The following is a 20,641-nucleotide window of genomic DNA, read 5'->3' on the forward strand; positions in this document are numbered from 1 at the left end:
TGCTGCTCCCCACGGCTTCCCTGGGGAGTCAGACATCCCCCAAGGGGTCCCAGATTGGAGAGGGTGCAGGCTGGGCTGAGGGACGGACACTCTCCCCCCCCCCCCCCGTGCATGAATTTCGTGCACTGGGCCTATAGTATGTTATATTTCCTTAAAACTTCACATAGTTAACATTGTAGATCTGTGATTTGCATACACTTCTCTGTCAGCTCTCGATTAGAGTAAGTGGCTAATCAATGGTTTGTTTTCCCCTTCCACTCAGTTCCTTTTCCTTATTTTACTTTCTCCACATCCTTTGCATGCCATAGGAAAGAGGAGGGTCCATTTCCCTAGTGGCTGTGGCTGTAGGTTTGGTGTGGAGAGGGGAGGTTAACAGTTGCCCTGGAGGGCTGGGGACATGTACCTGCTATTTGCCATTCCATAGTTTAGTTGGACCTTGTCCTCAAACGAGTTGGTGACAAAACATCATCTTCATGTGCTTAAAGACAATTCTGTTGGGAAGTAAAAATCTTTTATGTGGCCTTTATAAAGTGATGCTATAAGCTGAATTGTTTTTTTCATCAGATAATTCCTGTAATATAATGAAACTTCTACTTTCAGTTTTTTCTTTCCATTTTTATCTTTCAGGGTTCTAACCATTTAGCTGTTCTTTCTGGTGACATTGTTTTAGCAGTTATCGACTCCATTTTTGTGTGGTTCATATCCTTTACTATGTCCTTCTAAAATAGTTTATTATAGCATTAAAATCATATTACTTTAATTTGTATTATTAATAAGAGAAAGAAATATAGTTTACATTACTGTTACCTCAACATAGGAATTTAGTTGAAGGGGAAAAAGTAACAACTCCCCAAAAAAGGAATATCTTGTTTTTTTCTATTTAGTTCAGCAAACTTACGTACTTACTGTGTGCCCCATACTGAGGAGGCCTGGAAGAAAAAGGTATTATCTCTGTGCTTCAGAATCCACGGTCTGGTAGAAGAGACAAAAATAACTACGAGGACTATAGCAATAGTCTTGGCCATTTAGGGGGGTGTCATGCAAACAGAAGAATGAAAGAAGGTAATTCTAGCTTGAAATCAGGAAAGACTTTATAGAGATGGTGATGTTTACATTGAAACTGGGAGGACAAATAGGTTTAGAAGGGAGAGAATTAAGAATCAGGGAAGAGGCATTCTGGAAAGGATTGAAGGGAACACATAGTTAGAATGCATGGACAGTGGCAGAGTGTCCCAGAGTAGCTGCCTGTGGGGAACGGGTGTGGGAGCCATGGAAGGTGGGGCAGAGGGAAGGGTAGAATGACCTGCTCAAGCAATGAGAGTTCCTTCTGCAGGTAGAAAGTAGAGGGAATCGAAGCTGCACAGGGGAAAAACATGAAATGTGTGTTAGAAAGAACTCAAGATGACCTAAAAAGATGACTTGGAAAATAAGAGACTAGAGACAGGAAGCCTAGTAAGAAGTCGTGCAGTGGTCCAAGGAAGAGATGGTGAGGGTTAGAAATAGGGCAGAGGAATAAAGAAAAATTCCACACGATAGAGTTGGAGAAGAAGAGGAGAAGGCTCCAGAGAAGTCCCACGGGTCTCGTTCGGGTGGCTGGGGCAGTGTTGCCATTCTCAAGGTGGTGCCTTGGAGAAGGGACCATATGAATGCGGTTTGAGCTGCTGGGGAATAAGTATGAGAAAGAGAGTTGGAAATCCCAGCCTGGGTTTGCAAGAGGAGTCAGAACTGGTGGGGAAGGTTGGAGATCACCTTTGTTCGAGAGAAGGTTGCAACGTGCAAGTGGCCCAAGGAGAACACACAGAACAGCGAGAGGAGAGGAACCGGGGCGGGGGGGGGGGGTGAGCTGGTGGGCGGGTTGTGCGCAGGAGGACCACCAGGTAAAGGGAGGTGGAAGAACCAGGAGTTGTTAGGGAGTGGAGATTGGGAGAGCTTCGGTGAGGGCAGAGGTCTGCAGCGGCCAGAGCTGCAGAGAGGGATCCCCAAGGCACTGTACAGTGGCTTCCATCGTGCAGAGGTTGCAGTGGGACAACAGGAGAGCAGGTTTGGTGAAGGTGGCGGGCAGAAGACGTAGCACAGCAGAAGTGTGAGGGCAGTGTAAGTTGATCCTTGAGGACCCCCTCCCTGATTCAGGACTCATTGGAGTCTGGGTATCCCCAATGTGTTTTCTGTCTGGTGGGGCTTTGCACATGTACTCACTGAAATGGAGGAATTCTAGAGGAGCTATGGCCTGGTCAGAGCAGAAGGCAGGGTTCTGCAGGAGCAGAACACTATTTTCATTTCTTTCTTCTGCATTTATGTTCTCTCTGAAACTCTTCTATAGATAGGTTTTATTATTACCAAGATGTTTTGTTCCCATTGTCTTTGATACTGTGTTTTAGCTTTTAATATGAAAGGTTCTTTTGTCTTCCTTGTATTTCTTTTCATTTTCTCATCTTTGTCTCTCGGGGGAAGGTGGAGGGCTTGCCTCTGCCCAGGTCCCTTCCCAGGGGAGCAGCTGGGCCTGCACATGTGCACTGAGGCTTTCCCAGCCCCCCATGGGGGTTCTTCTAGGCCAGGTCTTCCTGTTTTTTGTGAATTCTCAGTTTGCTTCCAAGTTATAAGAAAACAAAACTTTAACTTTATTAGCCTTATTCTCTGAAGCAGTGGTCCTCAGTCTTGCCTGGGTCCTGGGATCAGATGCCTTTGAAAGTGTAATGAGGCCTGGAGCCTCTCTGCACAGTTATAGGTGTGCTCCCCACCCGCACAGGCGGGTTGCCTGCAGTGGGGCATTTACGGTCCTTCCAAGTGATATTCATGGATCCCCTGGTGTCCAAGGGGTGTCCAGTTCAGAAATAGTACTTGAGATTTAAAGAGTTGTTTCTGACCGAACTTGATTGAAAATCGTATTCTACTTCTGTCTAGAGCTACTACTTTAGAATCCAAGTTTATTGAATAAAATTCTAGTTAAATAAGTCTGATCTTCTAAGAGAGTGGTATAAACATCTTACTAGTAATTTTCATATTAAAACACATTTGAAAACATTTGGTTGTTTAAAAGGTAAAGTACATTCCTCAGTCCTGCATGTGACACTAGGGCTGCAGGCCCTGTTCTGGCAGGTGCATCACTGCAGGAAGCTCACTCACCTGCCCTAGGAGAGGGGCAGTCGGTGTGGACATTCCTGGAAGGGGGAGAGGCAGGACTCCAGGGGCCGCTCACCTGGCCTAGGAAAGGGCTGGCAGCGTGTGCACCCCTGGAAGGGGGAGAGGCCAGATTGCAGGGGCTGCCTGATTGGCCTGTAAGAGGGGCAGGCAGCGTGTGCACCCCTGGAAGAGGGAGAGGCAGGGCTGCAGCTCTGAATGCTCTAATTCCATCTGGATTTGAATGAGGGTAATTTCTTGCCTTTATGGACAGCATTGGCTTTGGTCTGTTCAATCACAGGAGCCAAATTGGGGTGGGGGAAAAGGAAAACAAGGTAACAAGGTGAAAGATTAGTAAGGCATAATGTTAATTATTCATATTTAGAATAAAAGTGAAATGAAAGTCATGAAGAAATCCATGGGGTGTTAATGTTTCATGGTGAGAGAAGGAAATTTACCTAAAAAAAAAAAGGTGCTTTCTTTTAGATTGCTGTTTGGTGATTTTTTTTTTAAATCCTCACCTGAGGATATTTTTTTTTTTAATATATTTTATTGATTTTTTACAGAGAGGAAGGGAGAGGGATAGAGAGTTAGAAATATCAATGAGAGAGAAGCATTGATCAGCTGCCTCCTGCACACTCCCTACTGGGGATGTGCCTGCAACCAAGGTACATGCCCTTGACCGGAATCGAACCTGGGACCCTTGAGTCCGCAGGCCGACGCTCTATCCACTGAGCCAAACTGGTTAGGGCTCACCTGAGGATATTATTCCATTGATTTTTAGAGAGAGGGAAAGACAAAGAGAAATATCGATGTGAGAGAGACACATCAATTGGTTGCCTCCTGCACGAGCCCCGACCAGGGCCTGGTCCTGGAAGGAGCCTGCCTCCGAGATATGTGTCCTTGACTGGAATCGAACCCGGGACCCTTTAGTCCGCAGGCCAATGCTCTATCCACAGAGCCAAACTGGCTAGGTCTGTTTGGTAATTTTTATTACTGAAAGGTCTGCTTTCTCTGTACAAAAAGAGGGTGGGTTTCCCAAATGATACAAGTGACGAGCAAAGAAGCAGAGCTGCCTAGAGACTTGGGTGCTTGCATAAGGACCCTTGCTTCCTTTGCTTTTGGTGAATTCATTGCCGCTAATCCTGTACAAATCTAACTCTAAAGTGATAGCAGAAATAGCCTAAAAAATTCAAAGCCACAGGCTTTCTCACGAATCCCCCTCCTGTTTTTTCTGCTCGTTTTATTTTCTTTGCTGTTTTGCTGCAGGCCAGTGACTCTGATCTTGTGCTTCTGGCCAGCCTCCCTCTGTCTCTTCTTGACTCTGGCTTGTGCTGGTGGATATCCTTTTTCCTGCGGCCGTGGGCCCCGTGGATACTCCTTCGGGATGGCGCCATCCACTTTTCTAACACTTGGCTCTAATGTGCGAAATGTTACGCTTCCCTCCTTAGCAGTGTTTTGGTAAGTGCAGGCTCAGGCAGTTCTGAATTTGCCTTTGAGCTTTTTGTTCCTTGGCTTTTAACCCTTTGAGTGCCAACCAATATCCTAGGAACTATGTTAAAATTGCTAAGGCATTTTTGCTGATTTTACAGCAGTTTAGGAAAAAAATGATGAATCGCAAGTAAATGAAGTTACATATTCAAAAACTTAAGGAAACCTTTACTACATTGACATATTTAGCAATATCATCATCACTAATAAAAGCAGACTTAGAACTGGACGCCATTTCGAAGCTCTGATAGCGCTCCCGACACTTTTGGCGAAAGACAGGAGCGTGATCGCACTCCCCGGCACTCTAGGGGTTAAGAAGCACTTTTGAATTATTAAATGACACCAGATTTTTGACATAGAAAATTGGTTTTAGTCAAGAATTTCTAAAGAGTATTTGTCTTGATAACGTTTAACCATTTGTACGCCATAAGTGTCTATACATGCAAGCAGCGGAACTTTTTAAATTCAAAATATTGTGGCAGTTAATTGGTTAAGGAATACAGTACACTTGCATGTTTATAAATTCTGAGAGTAGCTTAATTGTTTGGATTGTTATTTTAGACATTGATCTTTTGCAACTTTTTGCTCATTTAGAAAAGCAGTTTTGGTAGTTTTAGCTGCTAAAAAGAAGTTTTGGGTTAGTAAGTATTTGGAAAAATAGGCCTAAGTGGGAATCTCCCGCTTGCATGCTCTTGCTCAGCGCTGTGATTTCTGGGTGTGGTTCATGGACAGCTGGTGCTGTGCTCCCGAGGAGCGGCTCCCACTTACAGACGGACTCTGGCTGCCTCTCAGCCTCGCTGCTGAGGAGCCTGTGCAGAGGCCCTTCTCTGCTTCCCACCTGAGAGTGTGAACTTCACAGGAGCCTGAGCTCCTGGTGAACCCTGTGGTGAGGAAAGCCCCGCCCTTCCACCTTCCGGGAATAGGCCACTACAGAGAACGCCCCCTCCGGTAGGACTTAGATGAGATTCCCACGCCCCCTGGCTTACCTGTGACAGGGCCATACTCAGACCTATGTACTGGCTGGCCCATGTGGACCACACTAAGCTGTCGCCTTCCCCCAGGTTCCTGAGCTTTCGTCCCCCCAAGGCCTCTGGAAAAGCCCTTCCTGGAAATCTGCAGACCCCAGGAAAGTCGTTCTCTGACGCACTGTCCCATCACGCCACCCACTTCCCCACACCTGAGCGCTCTAGTCCTGTTTCCTCCTCCCCGGAGAAGCAGAGCCCTCTCCTGTGTGACCATTGGGACTTTAAAGATCTTACAGTTGGAACATTCTCTCTTCTGCAATCGTCCTTGGAAGGAAGTCTGTCCTTACCTAAGTCCAGATTTCTTTTATTTGACATATTTCAATTTTTAATTGATAAAGTGGAACTGCTAGATGATCCAGTTTCTTAATTACGGTCAGGGAATCGACTAGAGAGAAAGAGAAAAGCACAAGCCAAGTGGGAATCCCAGGGGGACCTGCAGAGCGGCTGGCCTGGGGCCGGCAGGTCGTGTGCTGCTCTGGCCTGTGGGCTGGGACTCAGCAGTGAGGAGGACGCCATGGGGCTTCTTGCTTGTGTGTTTTCCTACAGGTTCAGAAGTGGATTTTAAAGCAAAATCTGCGGTACCTCAGTATCATGATCTTACAGCACCGGCTGAAATTCCATTTGCTGTTTCTGTTACCTTTCAGTTAATGGAACTATATTCAGCAGTACCAGTTTTGGACATGTAAAAGATTCTGATTTTAGTGTGTTACTATTTTAAAATGTTTTTCCTTAACTTTTTCACATTTTTATAAGTGTGGCACAAACTATGAAGACCCTGAGGCTAAGAAAGAACATGGTGAAATTTTCTTTATACAGGCACTTTACAAATACGCTGATCTTTGCTGTGCTGGGTAAGTAATGAACTTCTCTAATTATAGCAGATTATTTCAGGGTCACATTTTCTTCAAAGCTGACTTTTTCGGTGTGTTTCAGCTTCTGTCGTGTTTATGGTGTGGACAACTACAACATTTAGATTTGCAAAATGTCGATCAGTAAGTACAATCTAAATAGATTTTGTTTTTAAACTATTTTGTGTACTTTTGGAGAATTTAATCTGTAAATCGAGGTAATTTCAGGGGAGATTTTTCTGTTTACCTTGAATTATTTGGTATAGAATTATATAAACTTTGGCCTCTTCCAATGAATCTGAAAAAGTTTCTCCTAAATCTGCTTTTCCAGTTATGCCCTTTTCTCAACTTCCTTTCATAGATTTTGAATTATATATAATTCTCTCGTATATAATTTAAGGTCACAGGAAATTCTTTTTTTCCTGCACATCATGAACTTGAGCTGTTTATATCTAATGGGATTGATTGTAAGCCTTAAGTCTGACATGTTTCTAGGGCGGTACACCCATTATGGACACTCAGGAGATGCTTGCGAGTTGGAAGATATGTTTCTTAGACTGAAACCCTAAAAGACCAGGACCTTGTCTCTAGTTCTGTATGAACAGTTACAACAGCCCTCTGACAGGCCTGGACTCTGGACTTCCGTTGCCTTAGGGATGAGATAAGAGACTGACTTTCTGGAATTTCTTTTCTCTCCTTCCCTCACCTTTGTTTTCTAAATCTTGCAGTTAAACCCTAACATTTTATGGAAGGGAATGTTTATAATGTTAAACAACAGCCCTTCACAAACATTTCAAACAACATGATAAAATCCCCTGTCTCACCAAAAGCAGAACAAACTATTAGGAGAAGTACTGCATTGAGATTTTTGCATCAGAAATTCTGTCAAAAATACAGCAGCCCGCCACCCCACCCCTTACTTGAGGGGGATATAGTCCAAGACCCGAGTGGACTGAAACTGTGGATAGTACTAAACCCTATATGTATAGTGTACTATGTTTTTTATGTTTTTTCCTATACATATATACCTGTGATAAGGTTTATAAATTAGGCACAGTAGAGATTAACAAAAATAAAATAGAACAATTATAACAGTATACGGTAATAAAAGTTATGTGAACATGGTCTCTCTCTAAATTTCTTTTGAATTGTTTATTTCTGGGCTTTGCCATTTAATATTTTAGGACTGCAGTTGACCGTGGGTAATGAAACCATGGACAGTAAAACCGTGGATAAGAGGGGACTACTGTACCCATTGTCAACTTGATTCTAATTCTGCAGTTAACCTGCATGCCTGTTCTCTTAAAGAAAATACATTAAATGATCTCTGAAGTGTCTTTAAACTAATTCTTCTTCTGACATGATACAATATAATTTATGTTAGGGTTTTATTCATCTGATTGGCTATAAGGCTAAAGTAAGCATTAATGTTGATTTTATAAAGATAGCATTTCATAGTTTTATGTTTTCTTAAAAAATGTGTACTTATTCATTTGGAAGACTTAACTGGTTGGAAGGATTTCATTAGGACTTGTCATTGCACACTATTTGAATCGAAAATCTATATGTTTAAGTTTAATAGAAAATTAACTTTTCATGTTTAAATTGTTCTCACTGTAGGATTGGATGGAAAGCTGGGTTGATGAAGCATTTTGGAGCTTCCTTTTTTCACTTATCCTTATGGTAATAATGTTTTTGTGGAGACCATCAGCCAATAATCAAAGGTACCTAACAGAGGAAAATCCAGGTTTGGCAAGCATTTGTTGATAACCTGCTACCGTGTTAACACGTCTGTAGAGACTATGGGAGAGTAGTCCATGCTTATCAGGAGTATACGGTCAGGTGGGGAGACACCCATCATAGATGCAAGACAGTAAAGTCAGGCATGTCAAGTGAGTCCAGGGGCAGATGGAGGCAGGTGAGGAAGACTCCAAAAGGCAGGATTCATGTTTCATCCTAAGGAAAGGAGCAGGGCAGTGAAGGCCTGAGCTGGGAAGGAGTATACATTTCTGGGTAGTGGGGAAACCAGGTATGCTTTGGAGGTCATCAAGGCATGGAGTTTGGTTCATGCTACATACACTGGAGGAAGATAAAGACTTGAATGCTAAGTTCAGAAGGTTGTGCTTTAGACAGTATGTGATGGGGAGCCCCACCTCCTCCACCTCATTCCTCTTCCCCAAGAAAAGCACTATGAGGAAAAGTGTATAAGTAGGTACCAGTGTGCAGCGGGGAGGGAGGCTGTCTCTCTTTTTGAAATTACACAGTAACAGTAATACATATTTATATGTATACACTATTCTGCACCTGCTTGTTAAAACGTGTCCACATTAAAACAGTATGGAGTTTCCTCAAAAAATTAAAAATGGAACTCCCATTCAACCCAGTAATCCCGTTTCTAGGAATATATCCCAAGAAATCAGAAACACCAGTCAGAAAGGACATATGCACCCCTGTGTTCATAGCAGCACAATTTACAATAGCTAAGATTTAGAAATAGCCTACTGTCCAGCAGCAGATGAGTGGATTAGAAAACTGTGGTACATCTACACAATGGAATACTACGCTACTGTAAAAAGGAAGGAACTCCTACCATTTGCAACAGCGTGGATGGAGCTGGAGAGCATTATGCTAAGCGAAATAAGCCAGTCCAAGAAAGATAAGTATCACATGATCTCATTTATGGAATATGATGAACAACATGGACTGGTGAACAAAAATGGATCCAGAGACAGAAGCACCCAACAGACTGTCAAACCTCAGAGGGAAGGCAGGGGAGGGTGGGAAGGGGGTGGGGGGATGTAAGAGATCAACCAAAGGACTTGTATTCATGCATATTAGCATAATCAATGGACATGGACATTGGGGCGCTAGAGCTTGTCCGGGGGGGTGGGAATGGTCGGGGAGGGGTCAGTGGGAGAAAAAGGAGACATATGTAATACTTTAAAAAAAAAAACAACAACAAAAAAATGTGTCCACATTATCTGGTGTGGATCTTCCATTCTGCCATGTTACTTTTAATGGCTATATGGCCTTCCATGTTATGAATGTAGCATAATTTATGGAAGCAGTCCCTGAATATTAAACATTTTGTTTCTAGGGTTTTTGCCATTATTATCAGCAGTGTTTTCTGAATGCTGTTGGACCTAGTAAATGTGGCTCACTCGTGTGTTTTATTTTCACCAATCATGTTTAATAATTGTCTGTTATCTATAATTAGCAGTTTCTCTTTTGTTAGGGCAGGAATTAATCGTGTGAGCAAGGAGAGAGACCTGGCATGAGCAAGAGTCCCTCCCTGAACATGACACGTTGCTGGACTGCTCTCCAGACAGATCTCACTCATTTCTGCTCTCACCAGCGGGGCTGGGGGGCTCAGGTCCACGATTTCTTTACAATAAAAACCTCCCTAATTTAAGAGTAAAAATAATTAAATTTTTATCTTAACTTACGCAAAACTTTAAAAATTGTAGATGTTTTTATGTGTAATGACTCTTAGCTAAAAGCTGAAAATTGAACAGGCTTAAACACACTAGTAAAACTTGTTGTTTTGACACAGGTATGCCTTCATGCCCTTAATAGATGATTCTGATGATGAAGTTGAAGAGTTCATGGTAACATCTGAAAATTTAAGTGAGTGATATGTTTTCTTACGGAGTGATAATTGTATATATTTTAACAAAGAAGTATTGTATCTTTACCTGTGATGTAAGGTCAGATACATTTTTTTCTTATAAAATATTTTAAAAATTATACCTATAGAAACCTCTATTATGCTAGATTCTCATAAAAGAGGAATCAGTAAAGAAATTTTCAAGATTATTAATGTAGTTTGAGCTTTGTTACTGATTGGCTCTAAGTCAGTGGTTCTCAACCTTCCTAATGTCACGACCCTTTAATATAGTTCCTCATGTTGTGGTGACCCCCAATTTCATTGTTACAAATTGAACATAATTAAAGCATAGTGATTAATCACAAAAACAATATGTAATTATATATGTGTTTTCCGATGGTCTTAGGCGACCCCTGTGAAAGGATCGTTTGACACCTAAAGAGGTCGCGACCCACAGGTTGAGAACCAATGCTCTAAGTAGTGAGGCAGGTATACTGCTTTTCACAAAAATGATTTGGTATATATTCATCTTCCTGGTGATTACTCAATAGAGTCACCTCTTCTTGCTCTTTAAAATTAGGTACGTCTGTAATTTCCCAGTCATGCCCAAAACATTTTAGTGCTAATTTCATCTTTCTATTAGTTTCTACGTAGCATTTTATTAATTTTAACATAATACTCTAATAATTTGAGTAGAATACAACGGAACTCTTCCCAGAGGAAGATGAGAAAACCCAGAGTCTGTATGATACATTGTCAGTGTCCAGTATGCAGTGATAAATTACTAGATGTGGGATGAAACTAGAAACGGTGACCCATAGTTAATGGAACAATCAGTCAATAGAGATCAGGAGTGGCATAGATATTACACTTAGCAAGAAAAGTTTTAAAAGTAATTATTACAAATATATTAAAGAATCTACAGGAATAGATTGGTGAAGACAAGGTAAATTTCAGAAGAGATGAAAACTTAGAAAAAGGATGAGAAGGAGAGAGAGGAGGAGGAGAAGGAAGCACAACCAAATAGATAGTACTATTAATTCTTCTTTTAAAAACATAGTATTATTTCTTGTTATTAAATATGAGTCTATGAAGGAAAATATTATATAATTTTATGTACTTGTCTCTATAACATTTCTCATTATAGCTGACGGAATAAAATTAAGGACCTCAAAAATGGTTTCCAATGGAACTGCTAAACCACCTACTTCTGATAATTTTGTGAGTAACATACATGTTTAATAGTTCAGTCTTTAATACTTAAGGAATTGTCACTTTTATTGACCACCAGAAGAACATTTCTTTTTTTAATACTCACCTAAGGTTATTTTTCCATTGATTTTTTTAGAGAGTAGGAGGGAAGGGTTGGGGGAGAGAGTGAGAGAGAGAGAAACATTGATGTGTGAGAGCCACATCAACCAGCTGCTTCCTGATCAAGCCAAGAAGTGAACCCTCAACCCAGATACATATCCTTGACCAGGAATTGAACCTGTGACCCTCTGGTCCACAGGCCAATGCTCTAACCACAGAGCACACCGTCCAGGGCAAGGAAACATTTTTTACTAATGCTTTTTGTATGAAAATAAATGTTAGCAAGTAGCAGCAATATTGGTTAAGTCTATAATAGTGATGGCAAACCTATGACACGTGTGTCAGAAGTGACATGCGAACTCACTTTTTTGGTTGATTTTTCTTTGTTAAATGGCATTTAAATATATAAAATAAATATCAAAAATATAAGTCTTTGTTTTACTATGGTTGCAAATATCAAAAAATTTCTATATGTGACACGGCACCAGAGTTAAGTTAGGGTTTTTCAAAATGCTGACACGCCGAGCTCAAAAGGTTCGCCATCACTGGTCTATAACCATAACTGCTGTAGATCCTGCTCCTCATGTGCTGTTCTCCGACCAACAATAGCAGGAGCATCACCCAGGAACTTGTTAGCAACGCAGACTCTCAGATACCCCAGAGCTGCTGAGTCAGAATCTGCTCTCTAGCTGGGGCTCATAGATGATTACCCTGCCCATAAAGGTAGAAAAGCTTTGTTCGAGCAAAAGCTTGTGTTAATTTTTCAGCATTTGAAAGTGATATTGAAGACATTTTGGTAACATCTGTTATCTGTTGGGAAGGGACTTTTACTATATTTACTACCTATGCAGTTACAAAAATTATCATTTTTTTAAAAAAAGACGGTGGAAGCTTGAATAAAACGGCAAAATATAGAGCAGAGATGAGTTTTAAAGTATTTTCTGTATATGATTTATGCAGAAAAGTGATAATTATTAAAGTAATTAAGCAAAATTGAAATGCCTATCATACTGTTTTTGTTTGTTTTTATTCTCACCTAAGGATATGTTTTTATTGATTTTATTTATTTGTTTTATTTTCGTGGGTGTATAAGAGTCTTTACTGTAGCCCAAGTAGCCATTGCTACTAATGAGCCATTAGACAAAAGCAGTCCAGTAAAGTAGTCCTTGCTAATGCAGTAGCAGACACAGGAGCCATCCTGGCAAAGAAAGCACTGGTCGGTCAGTAATTCATCTTCTCCACAAGGCAGCCTCCAACATAGGAGCTCTACAGGAGCTAGCAACAGGCTGGTGAGTGGCAACTTAAGTTCAAACCAGTCAAACAAAAGAGGCTTTCTGCCAAATAGTGTTTTTATTGGTTTAGAGAGGAAGCCGGGGAGAGAAAGAGAAATATTGATGTGAGAAACATTGGTCGGTTGCCTCCTGTACATGCCCCTCCTGGGGATCGAACCTACAACCTAGGATGTGCCCTGACTGGAAATCCAACCCACAGCCTTCTGGTGCATGGGACAGTGTTCCAACCAACCGAGCCACCTGGGCAGGTCTATTATACAGTTTATATCCTTTCTTACAATTAAAAATGTTCGGTTAATACGGTGTAAAAATTCATGTATGCACATAAGTTCTGACAGGATCGATGACCTGTGAGAACAATTTTATTTGCTGGATTTAGTAAATTCTCTAAGTTTCATTTTTGGTAATTAATAATTATAATGTATTCTTTGAGTAGTTTTATGATAATTTAAATAAATTTAAAGAAATTACAACAGTTTTAATTATCTAGTGTTACAGCTTTTAAACTTTCAATACGTTAAGGTATTATCCTCTTGTTTTAGGAATATATCTCAGTTTGTTTTAAAGCTCAGTATTTGCAAACACATCAATGGAAAGCCTTTTCGTTTCTCTAAATTAAGTGTATTCAGTTCTTGATCAGAAGCCGGGGCCTGATCTCTCATTGACTTATTTCTATTTGAGACTCAGAGAATTGGGGTTCCTATTAATACTGGCTCAGTTGCTTTGTCTCTCTCTAGGTAAGCAAGTTATTATTAATATTAGGACCAGAATATTTCATGTAATTAATACTAGAACCAGAATATGTCATATATCCAGGTAGATCACAAAGAAACATTTTGATTTATTTTACATTATAAACCAAAATATTCATTATACCTTTTATTTTTATTTCTCTCAGTGAGGTAACTATAAGCAAGTTTCTGTTTTTTTTAAAAAAAAATAGTCTAAATGACCTGCTTTCCTTTTTTTATCTATGGAGGAGAGCATAAATATAAGTGATAGACTTTTGTAAAGTTAGAATATTTGTACCATCCTCTTTTTCTTTTGAAAAAATAAAACTCATAAAACTTGAACAAAATTAGGAAGCATAATAAATGCTGGGGGGGAAAATCAATACAAATCAATATTTTTGTTATTTTCTATTGTATAAATCCATTCTTTGTACTTTTATGTGTGTGTTTCTTCTTCAGGACAAAAAATAACTGCACAGCCAACTAAAACCAAGAATATAAAAATTAAAAATCCATATTTTTGTTTGCCTGTTTAAGAAAATACTGGCATAATTTTTGTAGCATTAGTGCCAATATTTTAGGATATGTAAAAATTAAAAGAATGTCATGCATTTTAATTAAATGCTTAAATTTTATACACATTCTGTTTAAAAATTCTGCTTTCAAATAATATTAAGCAAGTATGAATATGTAAATGTTTGTTTCTCCAGGATGAAGATTTGAAGTGGGTGGAAGAAAATATTCCCTCTTCATTCACAGACGTGTAAGTATCCTGTTGGAGCTTGAATCTACATTTTGGCCCGGGTGTGAAGGGATGAGTTCATACTTTGTCATGTACTTTTCAGCCTCACACCTCCATGTTTTTATAGCCCCCTTCACTGGTCAATTACTCGTTTACTTCACATGGAATCGCAAAGAAAACGCAGCCTTGCTTTGCTCTGTCTTTCTCCTCCCTTTTTCACTGTACAACAACTATTTTAATACTTGTCCCTTATTACCAATTCCAGATCTATGTTTATAGGATCAGAATCATTTGGTTTTAACTTTTTATTATGGAGAAGTTCAAACACATGTAAACCACATATAACCACATGACCTTGTATGGTGAGGAAGGTCTTGGAGGAAAAACAGGGTGCAGAGGAAGCCCCTCGGGGAACTCTGAGCTGTTCCTGGTCTTCTTTATCGTATTCTGTTTGACACTAGAATTCCAGACCACTTCCGCAGTGCTGAGCCCAGGCATTCGTCTCTGTGGCTCTGTCCGTCCAGGAGAAAAATTGGTGGAGTGGAGTGTGCTCATCTTCAGCTTTCGTAGAGACACTGGCCTTTTAATAACATTTTCCCTTTTTTTTTTTTTTTTTTTTTTCAGAGCTCTTCCGGTATTGGTAGATTCAGATGAGGTAAAGTATTTTTGCTGACTTCCTTGGGGCTATTATTTTCACAAAGTAGAAATGCATTTCAGTTGAAAGTTACTTCCTCATTGAAAGCAGGAGCAAGATAAATGCTTGTTGGAATAAAAGAAGGGAAGAATTCTTTTATGGGATTTTACGTCTTTGATTTTCTACATCTTGTGTATAGGTAGAGTTTAAAAGATGGCAGTTTGTCTAAGTTAATCTCATACTTGAAGATACTGTGTTGGGGTGTTAAATAAAGTTTCTGACTGATTTTCATTTACTAAGGAAATTTGAATAAAGAATGCGGATTTAGGAAGGTGTTTTGTTTTTTGCAGGGCGGCGGGTGGGAGGTGGGGTAGAATAGTTACGGATTATCTGGACCTTGGAAGGTGGCCCAAGACAGGCAGCAGTGTGAAGTGTACGAATGAGAGGAGGGATGCGAGAGGTGAGCTTATGTGAAGAGGTGAAGGCGGTCAGTGGTGCTGAGGAGTAACCTGCGTGGTGGCTGAAGAACGAGGGACCCTGCAGTCTGTTCTCTTCACTGAGAGGCAGGGCCGGTACTTTGCCATCAGCCTGGTGACTCTCTGGTTGGATGGGGAGTTTAGAAAGGCTGCAGTGTACTTGTACCCAGGTGCAAACCAGTCAAACTTCAGGGTTTATAACTCTATCATGGACTTATTCTTAAAAGAGCATTTGGTAAATCATGATTTCTAATTCAAAAGTATGTTAATTGGTAAAGAGAGGTGAATTGTCCCTGCCTCTCCCTGGTGACTCTGAGCTCTCAGGATGTGTTCTAGCTGGTGGAATGTTGACGTTCCCTGTACTTCTCAGTGGGTAACTGACTAGACATACCAGGAAGTATGGGTTATGTGGTTTTATTTTCTATACCTAATATTTCTTTGTATAATGTGGAATATACTCAGTTCTCCACAAAAGCCATGACTGTTGAAAGATTAGAGAATTTTGTTAGGTTCTGGAAGAAGTATCAACATTTTGATGCAAATCTTTTCTTTTTCCTTTTTAGGAAATTATGACCAGATCTGAAATGGCAGAAAAAATGTTCTCTTCAGAAAAGATAATGTGAAACCTATTTAACAACTCCCAGGACTTAAAGAGGTCACACAACACATATTTATGCCGTTATCTTGGAAATCTATGTATTCAAATTAAGAATTCAGTGGGTGGATGGGTTCTGTACCCTTTTTAAGCTGGCTCTTGAATGTCAGTTTAATGCCCATTAAATTGCCCTACTTGGAAATAATCTTAAAAAAGTATTTTGATAAAACATATGCCCAAAAGCCCTAAGCTGATGAGTGGCGGATGTGTGGATTGGGTTGTCTCTTTTTTCTGAAAAATATGGCAGTTCCAGATTTAAGCATTATTTTTACATAAACACTCCTACTATTCTCCCACTGACCTTTGCGGCAAATAAAGCAGGTCAAACACTGCCTCCATCTCTGGGGTTTATAGTCATTAGATGCCATAGTAATTTCCTTTGACTTTTATACTGAAGTAACTTGATAATAAGAAAATGGTTAACATTGGGACATCGGATATCTCTGTGGCTGGGAGCTGTGTGTGAGAGGGTGCGCACGTTTGCACAAGCCCTGTTTGTCATCACTGTGCACATCAAATCCTGGACGTCTTCACTCTCTGAGCTCAGTGGACACAATACATGGAGAGAGTGGTCCTGAGGGTCACTTCCGAAGATTGGCTCTGGCACTGTCCCCTCACTCAGGCTGTGCGTGCATGTGCTGCTGCTGAACCTGCTGGGGCAGGAGGTGGACACCTGGCTACGTGGCTCCCCCAGAGCACGTCCTCCCGACCAGCTGGGTGTCCCTGTAGGAAACTAGAACCTTATCTTGTATGTCATCTTGCATAGTACTTCCCGGTACAGTACATCACGGTTAGTCTTGTAATTAATGTCTTAACCTTCAACCATGTTTTATTCATTATTTTATTATGTGTAACTTGAAAATTTTTGTTCTAATTTTTCTAATGCAGAACATTCTAAATCTGAAAGGCAATTGGAAGTTGTCTGATGGAAGTGTGAATATTTGCTGCTTTCCTGATCAAAGCTGTAGGGCTAGTGGACATTTAGAGTAGGACTTAAAGCTAGAATCAGGCATGTCTTTCTTGTGAGTGAAGAAGGATCCCAGAGATTTTGATTGAGAAGCTTTACAGTACAAACACTTAAATATAATCTTTCTTTTTAATTTCATTGTGAAGCCACAAAACAACCTTTTTTCTTTGGAATTTACTTCTCATTTACCCATTTCACAGGGGCTAGTAAAAGAGATTCATTTCCACTAGTAATGTCTCTTGAAAGATACTTTCAACTTTGTTTTCAGTAGTGAATATCACACAGTGTTGTGCTGAGCAGGATGTGGTGGTCAAGGTGCCATCCCTTTGGGACGTCCTTCCTAGGAGAGTGCCCGGTTTCAGTGTGGGTTCCATTCCTCTCTCAGTGTCTGCCTCAGTCGTGGGCACCCACCTGTACATTTCGCAGCATTCATGTCCTTCCCGGGGGTGTATTTCACCCTTACCCCAAGTTGTTTGAGACCCAGAGGTGACCACTGTCCTCTTGTCCCTAAAATTTTACCTAATGCCACTGCCCAGATTTCGAGTCAGGTTCATTCCCAACTCATACGGTTGTAGCTGAATTCTGAATGCAGAATCCTGGGCGGCCAGCCAGTAGGAGCTGCCAGCCAGTGGGGTGGGAGTGGGAACAATGGCCAGTGTGAGACAGGAAACTGCCTCTGACGTAACCCCGATAGTGTTTATAAAAACCCTGTGCTCTGTAGCTGGAAAAATAAATGTTGGACCCTGGATGGCTTAGCCTGAGGCTGAAATGCAGGCTTTCCTCGTTACCCAGAGAAAGTAGGTTCCCTCCTGATGGCCGGTCAGAAATACTGTTTTCAAAGGCATCCATTGTGCCCGTCACTGTCAGTGATCATTGTGTCCTCGGTTGATACCTGTGTCCTGAATAGAGGATTCCTGTGGAGGGCCTTCTGAACCCCCTCATGTGAAAAGGAGGGGGCGCCCTAGGGTTGAGTAGTTCATACAGAGGACCTGGGGAGAAGTGACACCCATGGCCACCATGCAGCTGTCATCCTGCTTCTGCATGAAGGTTCCAGAAACTGGCCATCCCAATCAGATTAATTTCTTAGGATGCCGTCAAGATGGGTCTTCCTATTAATGAAGGGATCCGAGGGCCAGAGTCCACTTTTGTTTTTCTAGGCAAAATGCTTAGAAAAGCATTTGCAATCCATGTTAGATGTATCTGCTGTGTAAAATTACTTAAAAGGGAATTTTTGTGTGATTTGAGTTCATTGGTAGCTGCTTTAAAAGATAAGTTAATTTATTTCAAAAATAAGAAAAAATAGATGAGTATGTGAATTTTTAAGGCTGAGAGGTAATGTTTCCATACTTTTCCTGTGAAGAAAATAATTTTTTAAATCTTTCATGTCCTGTAGAGAATATCGACTTGCCCCCTGTAATATGGTACATTATGTTTGCACTACTAGAATATCGAGACTGAAGTGTAAAAAAATGGACATACAAGGTGATTTTTATATCCTTTTCTAAAAAGGGGTTTGCATCTACTGTGCTAGGCTGCACATGACTGGTCTAAAGTTGAGATGTGCTAGTTTATAAGTCACTGGGTTTGGTACTTGTGTCTTTGCTTGATCAACAGCATGCAATAAACAGTACGAAACACCAGGCCTTATACTGATAATTAAACTCCTCAGCACATCAAATGTATATAAGTGACAAATGAGACTTTTAAGGACGTGTACAGATAACACAGGGGCTCACTATACACTAAGAAGCTTCCTTAGAACTAGGAAAACATGTATTTGGGGAGAAAGGTTAGGGGCTTAAGAAGTTATATTTTTCTATTTTAAATGGTTAAATTATTGTATAATTTGGAAAAAGTTGCTTTGAATGTAGGACAAAACTATTTCAAAGATTTTTGTTTGAAAAAAAGGATATATTTTGTGCCTTAATATTTGTTGTGACTTTTAATAAATTGCTTTCTGAAGTTTTGGGCGATTGGTTCTTGATAATATCTATTAGTGCTAGATTGTATAAATCTACAGACAGGACATGAAATTTTTAAAAGAGGAGGTACAACTGTCAATGAAAGAAATGTCCAAACCTGTAAGGATTTGTATGAGTTTATTTGACCCAAACTGATGACAGTTGCTGGGAAGCAAAATCTCAACAGATTGAGAAAATGCTCTGGAAAATGGCAGTTTACTACCTATTTTATACATTATAATCAAAGGAGGAGGCACAAGGGTGTTACATGAAATCCACTGGTGGCAGGAGAAAGCAAAGCAGGGAAATCTCGGAGGTTGAATAAAAAGTAAAATGATAGACACATCTTTTACATGGGTGGGTATAGGATAGTTAACAATTAACATGATAACAATACAGTGAAGGGATTTGTGCTCTCTGTTCTGGTGTGGTTGTGCTTCCAGAAAAAAATTACTTTGATATTCCGAAGATATATTACCAGGTATGTTTATCATAGATGCAAAAAAAGAAAACAGACAGGCTCAGTTAAGGTAAACATTGACCTTTGTCATGACTCCCTGCCATGAGCGGCTTTTAGTTAGAAAGTTTTAATGTCCGACCATCCTCTGCGGTTACTTTAGGCCTCTGTGTTTGTAAGGCTGCCACGCAGACCTCCCCTGAGCTTGTCAGGTTTAGTATGTGGCCCCTCTTTCATCCACACAGCTAATCAGCAAACCGGGAAAGGTGTTCAACCTCAGTAGTGATCAAAGAAATGCAAAATAAAAGATGGGGAAATTTTTTAAAAGCAACCTAAGTGTATACCATTATATATTTGTAAAATCTTTTTGCTTTCAAAGTCTGATGAAATGAGCATATTAAGATGGTAATGTAACCGATTCAGTCTTTGTGAAAAGACATTCAACAGTGTGTTTATAACCTGTGAATAATGCCAATTCTGATGTTTTTATATATATATGTTTTATTGATTTCAGAGAGGAAGGGAAAGGGGGAGAGAGAGAGAGAGAGAGAGAGAGAGAGAGAGAGAAAACATCAGTGATGAGAGACAACCATTGATTGGCTGCCTCCTGCATTTCCTCCATTGGGGATCGAGTCCGCAACCCAGGCATGTGCCTTTGACTGGAATCGAACCTGGGACCCTTCAGTCCATGGGCCAACGGTCTATATCCACTGAGCCAAACCAGCTAGGGCGATGATGTTTTTAAAAATGATTCAAATATAGAATAAGGTTTCTGCACATTGTAGCATTATTTAGAGAGTGGAAAGTGACTTACAATTTATGGAATAATGCTACTTTATGGAATAGCCTGCAACCATTAAATTATTATGAAAAATGTAAAATATACAGAAAAGTACTTATTGTAGAAATACATTACAAAGTCACATATGTGACTGTTGTCCGTATGAACAGGAAGGGCCTCATGGCACCATGGTTAGTGTTTAGGTCCAGCTTGGCTGTGGTCACAATCTGATCACAACATTTCTGTAGTTAAGGCAGAAAAGTGTTTCTTGACTGTGTAGCAGTTCTAGGGTGGGTAGAGAGGGGTACAGGGCATCCCTCTCCCTCAGCCCCCCAACCACAGTGCCTTGGGGACCCAAGGTTTATTTCCGTCTGCGGGCCACCATCTCCAGGGCCTGTCATCTGCATCCATCCTGCAGGAGGGGGCAGTTCATGCAGCCTGGGAAGTTTTGTGGGGCTCAACCTGTACGTGGTGCACATCACTTCTCAGCATATTCCATTGGCAAAAACTTCGTCACATGGCCACACCAGACTGCCAGTTAGATGG

General features: G+C 40.6%; 1 protein-coding gene across 3 annotated transcripts in view; it reads left to right on the top strand.

Moving 5' to 3' along the window:
* The window catches only part of TMEM87B (transmembrane protein 87B), a 43,699-nt gene extending 24,841 nt beyond the window's left edge, over positions 1–18,858 (top strand). For 2 of the 3 annotated variants that reach the window (XM_059659167.1, XM_059659168.1), the window contains 9 exons: positions 4,387–4,458; positions 6,376–6,484; positions 6,567–6,625; positions 8,102–8,205; positions 10,035–10,108; positions 11,236–11,309; positions 14,133–14,185; positions 14,789–14,819; positions 15,838–18,858. In XM_059659167.1, coding sequence (XP_059515150.1) covers positions 4,387–4,458; positions 6,376–6,484; positions 6,567–6,625; positions 8,102–8,205; positions 10,035–10,108; positions 11,236–11,309; positions 14,133–14,185; positions 14,789–14,819; positions 15,838–15,897 — 636 coding nt within the window. In that variant the 3' untranslated portion in view covers positions 15,898–18,858. Of the gene's footprint in view, positions 1–627; positions 700–4,386; positions 4,459–6,375; positions 6,485–6,566; positions 6,626–8,101; positions 8,206–10,034; positions 10,109–11,235; positions 11,310–14,132; positions 14,186–14,788; positions 14,820–15,837 lie in introns of all 3 variants that reach the window. The other variant, XM_059659169.1, reaches the window with a different exon arrangement.
* The last annotated feature ends 1,783 nt before the right edge of the window (positions 18,859–20,641 follow it).

The sequence above is a fragment of the Myotis daubentonii genome, chromosome 12, assembly GCF_963259705.1.
Source record: "Myotis daubentonii chromosome 12, mMyoDau2.1, whole genome shotgun sequence".
Classification (NCBI taxonomy): Eukaryota; Metazoa; Chordata; class Mammalia; order Chiroptera; family Vespertilionidae; genus Myotis; species Myotis daubentonii.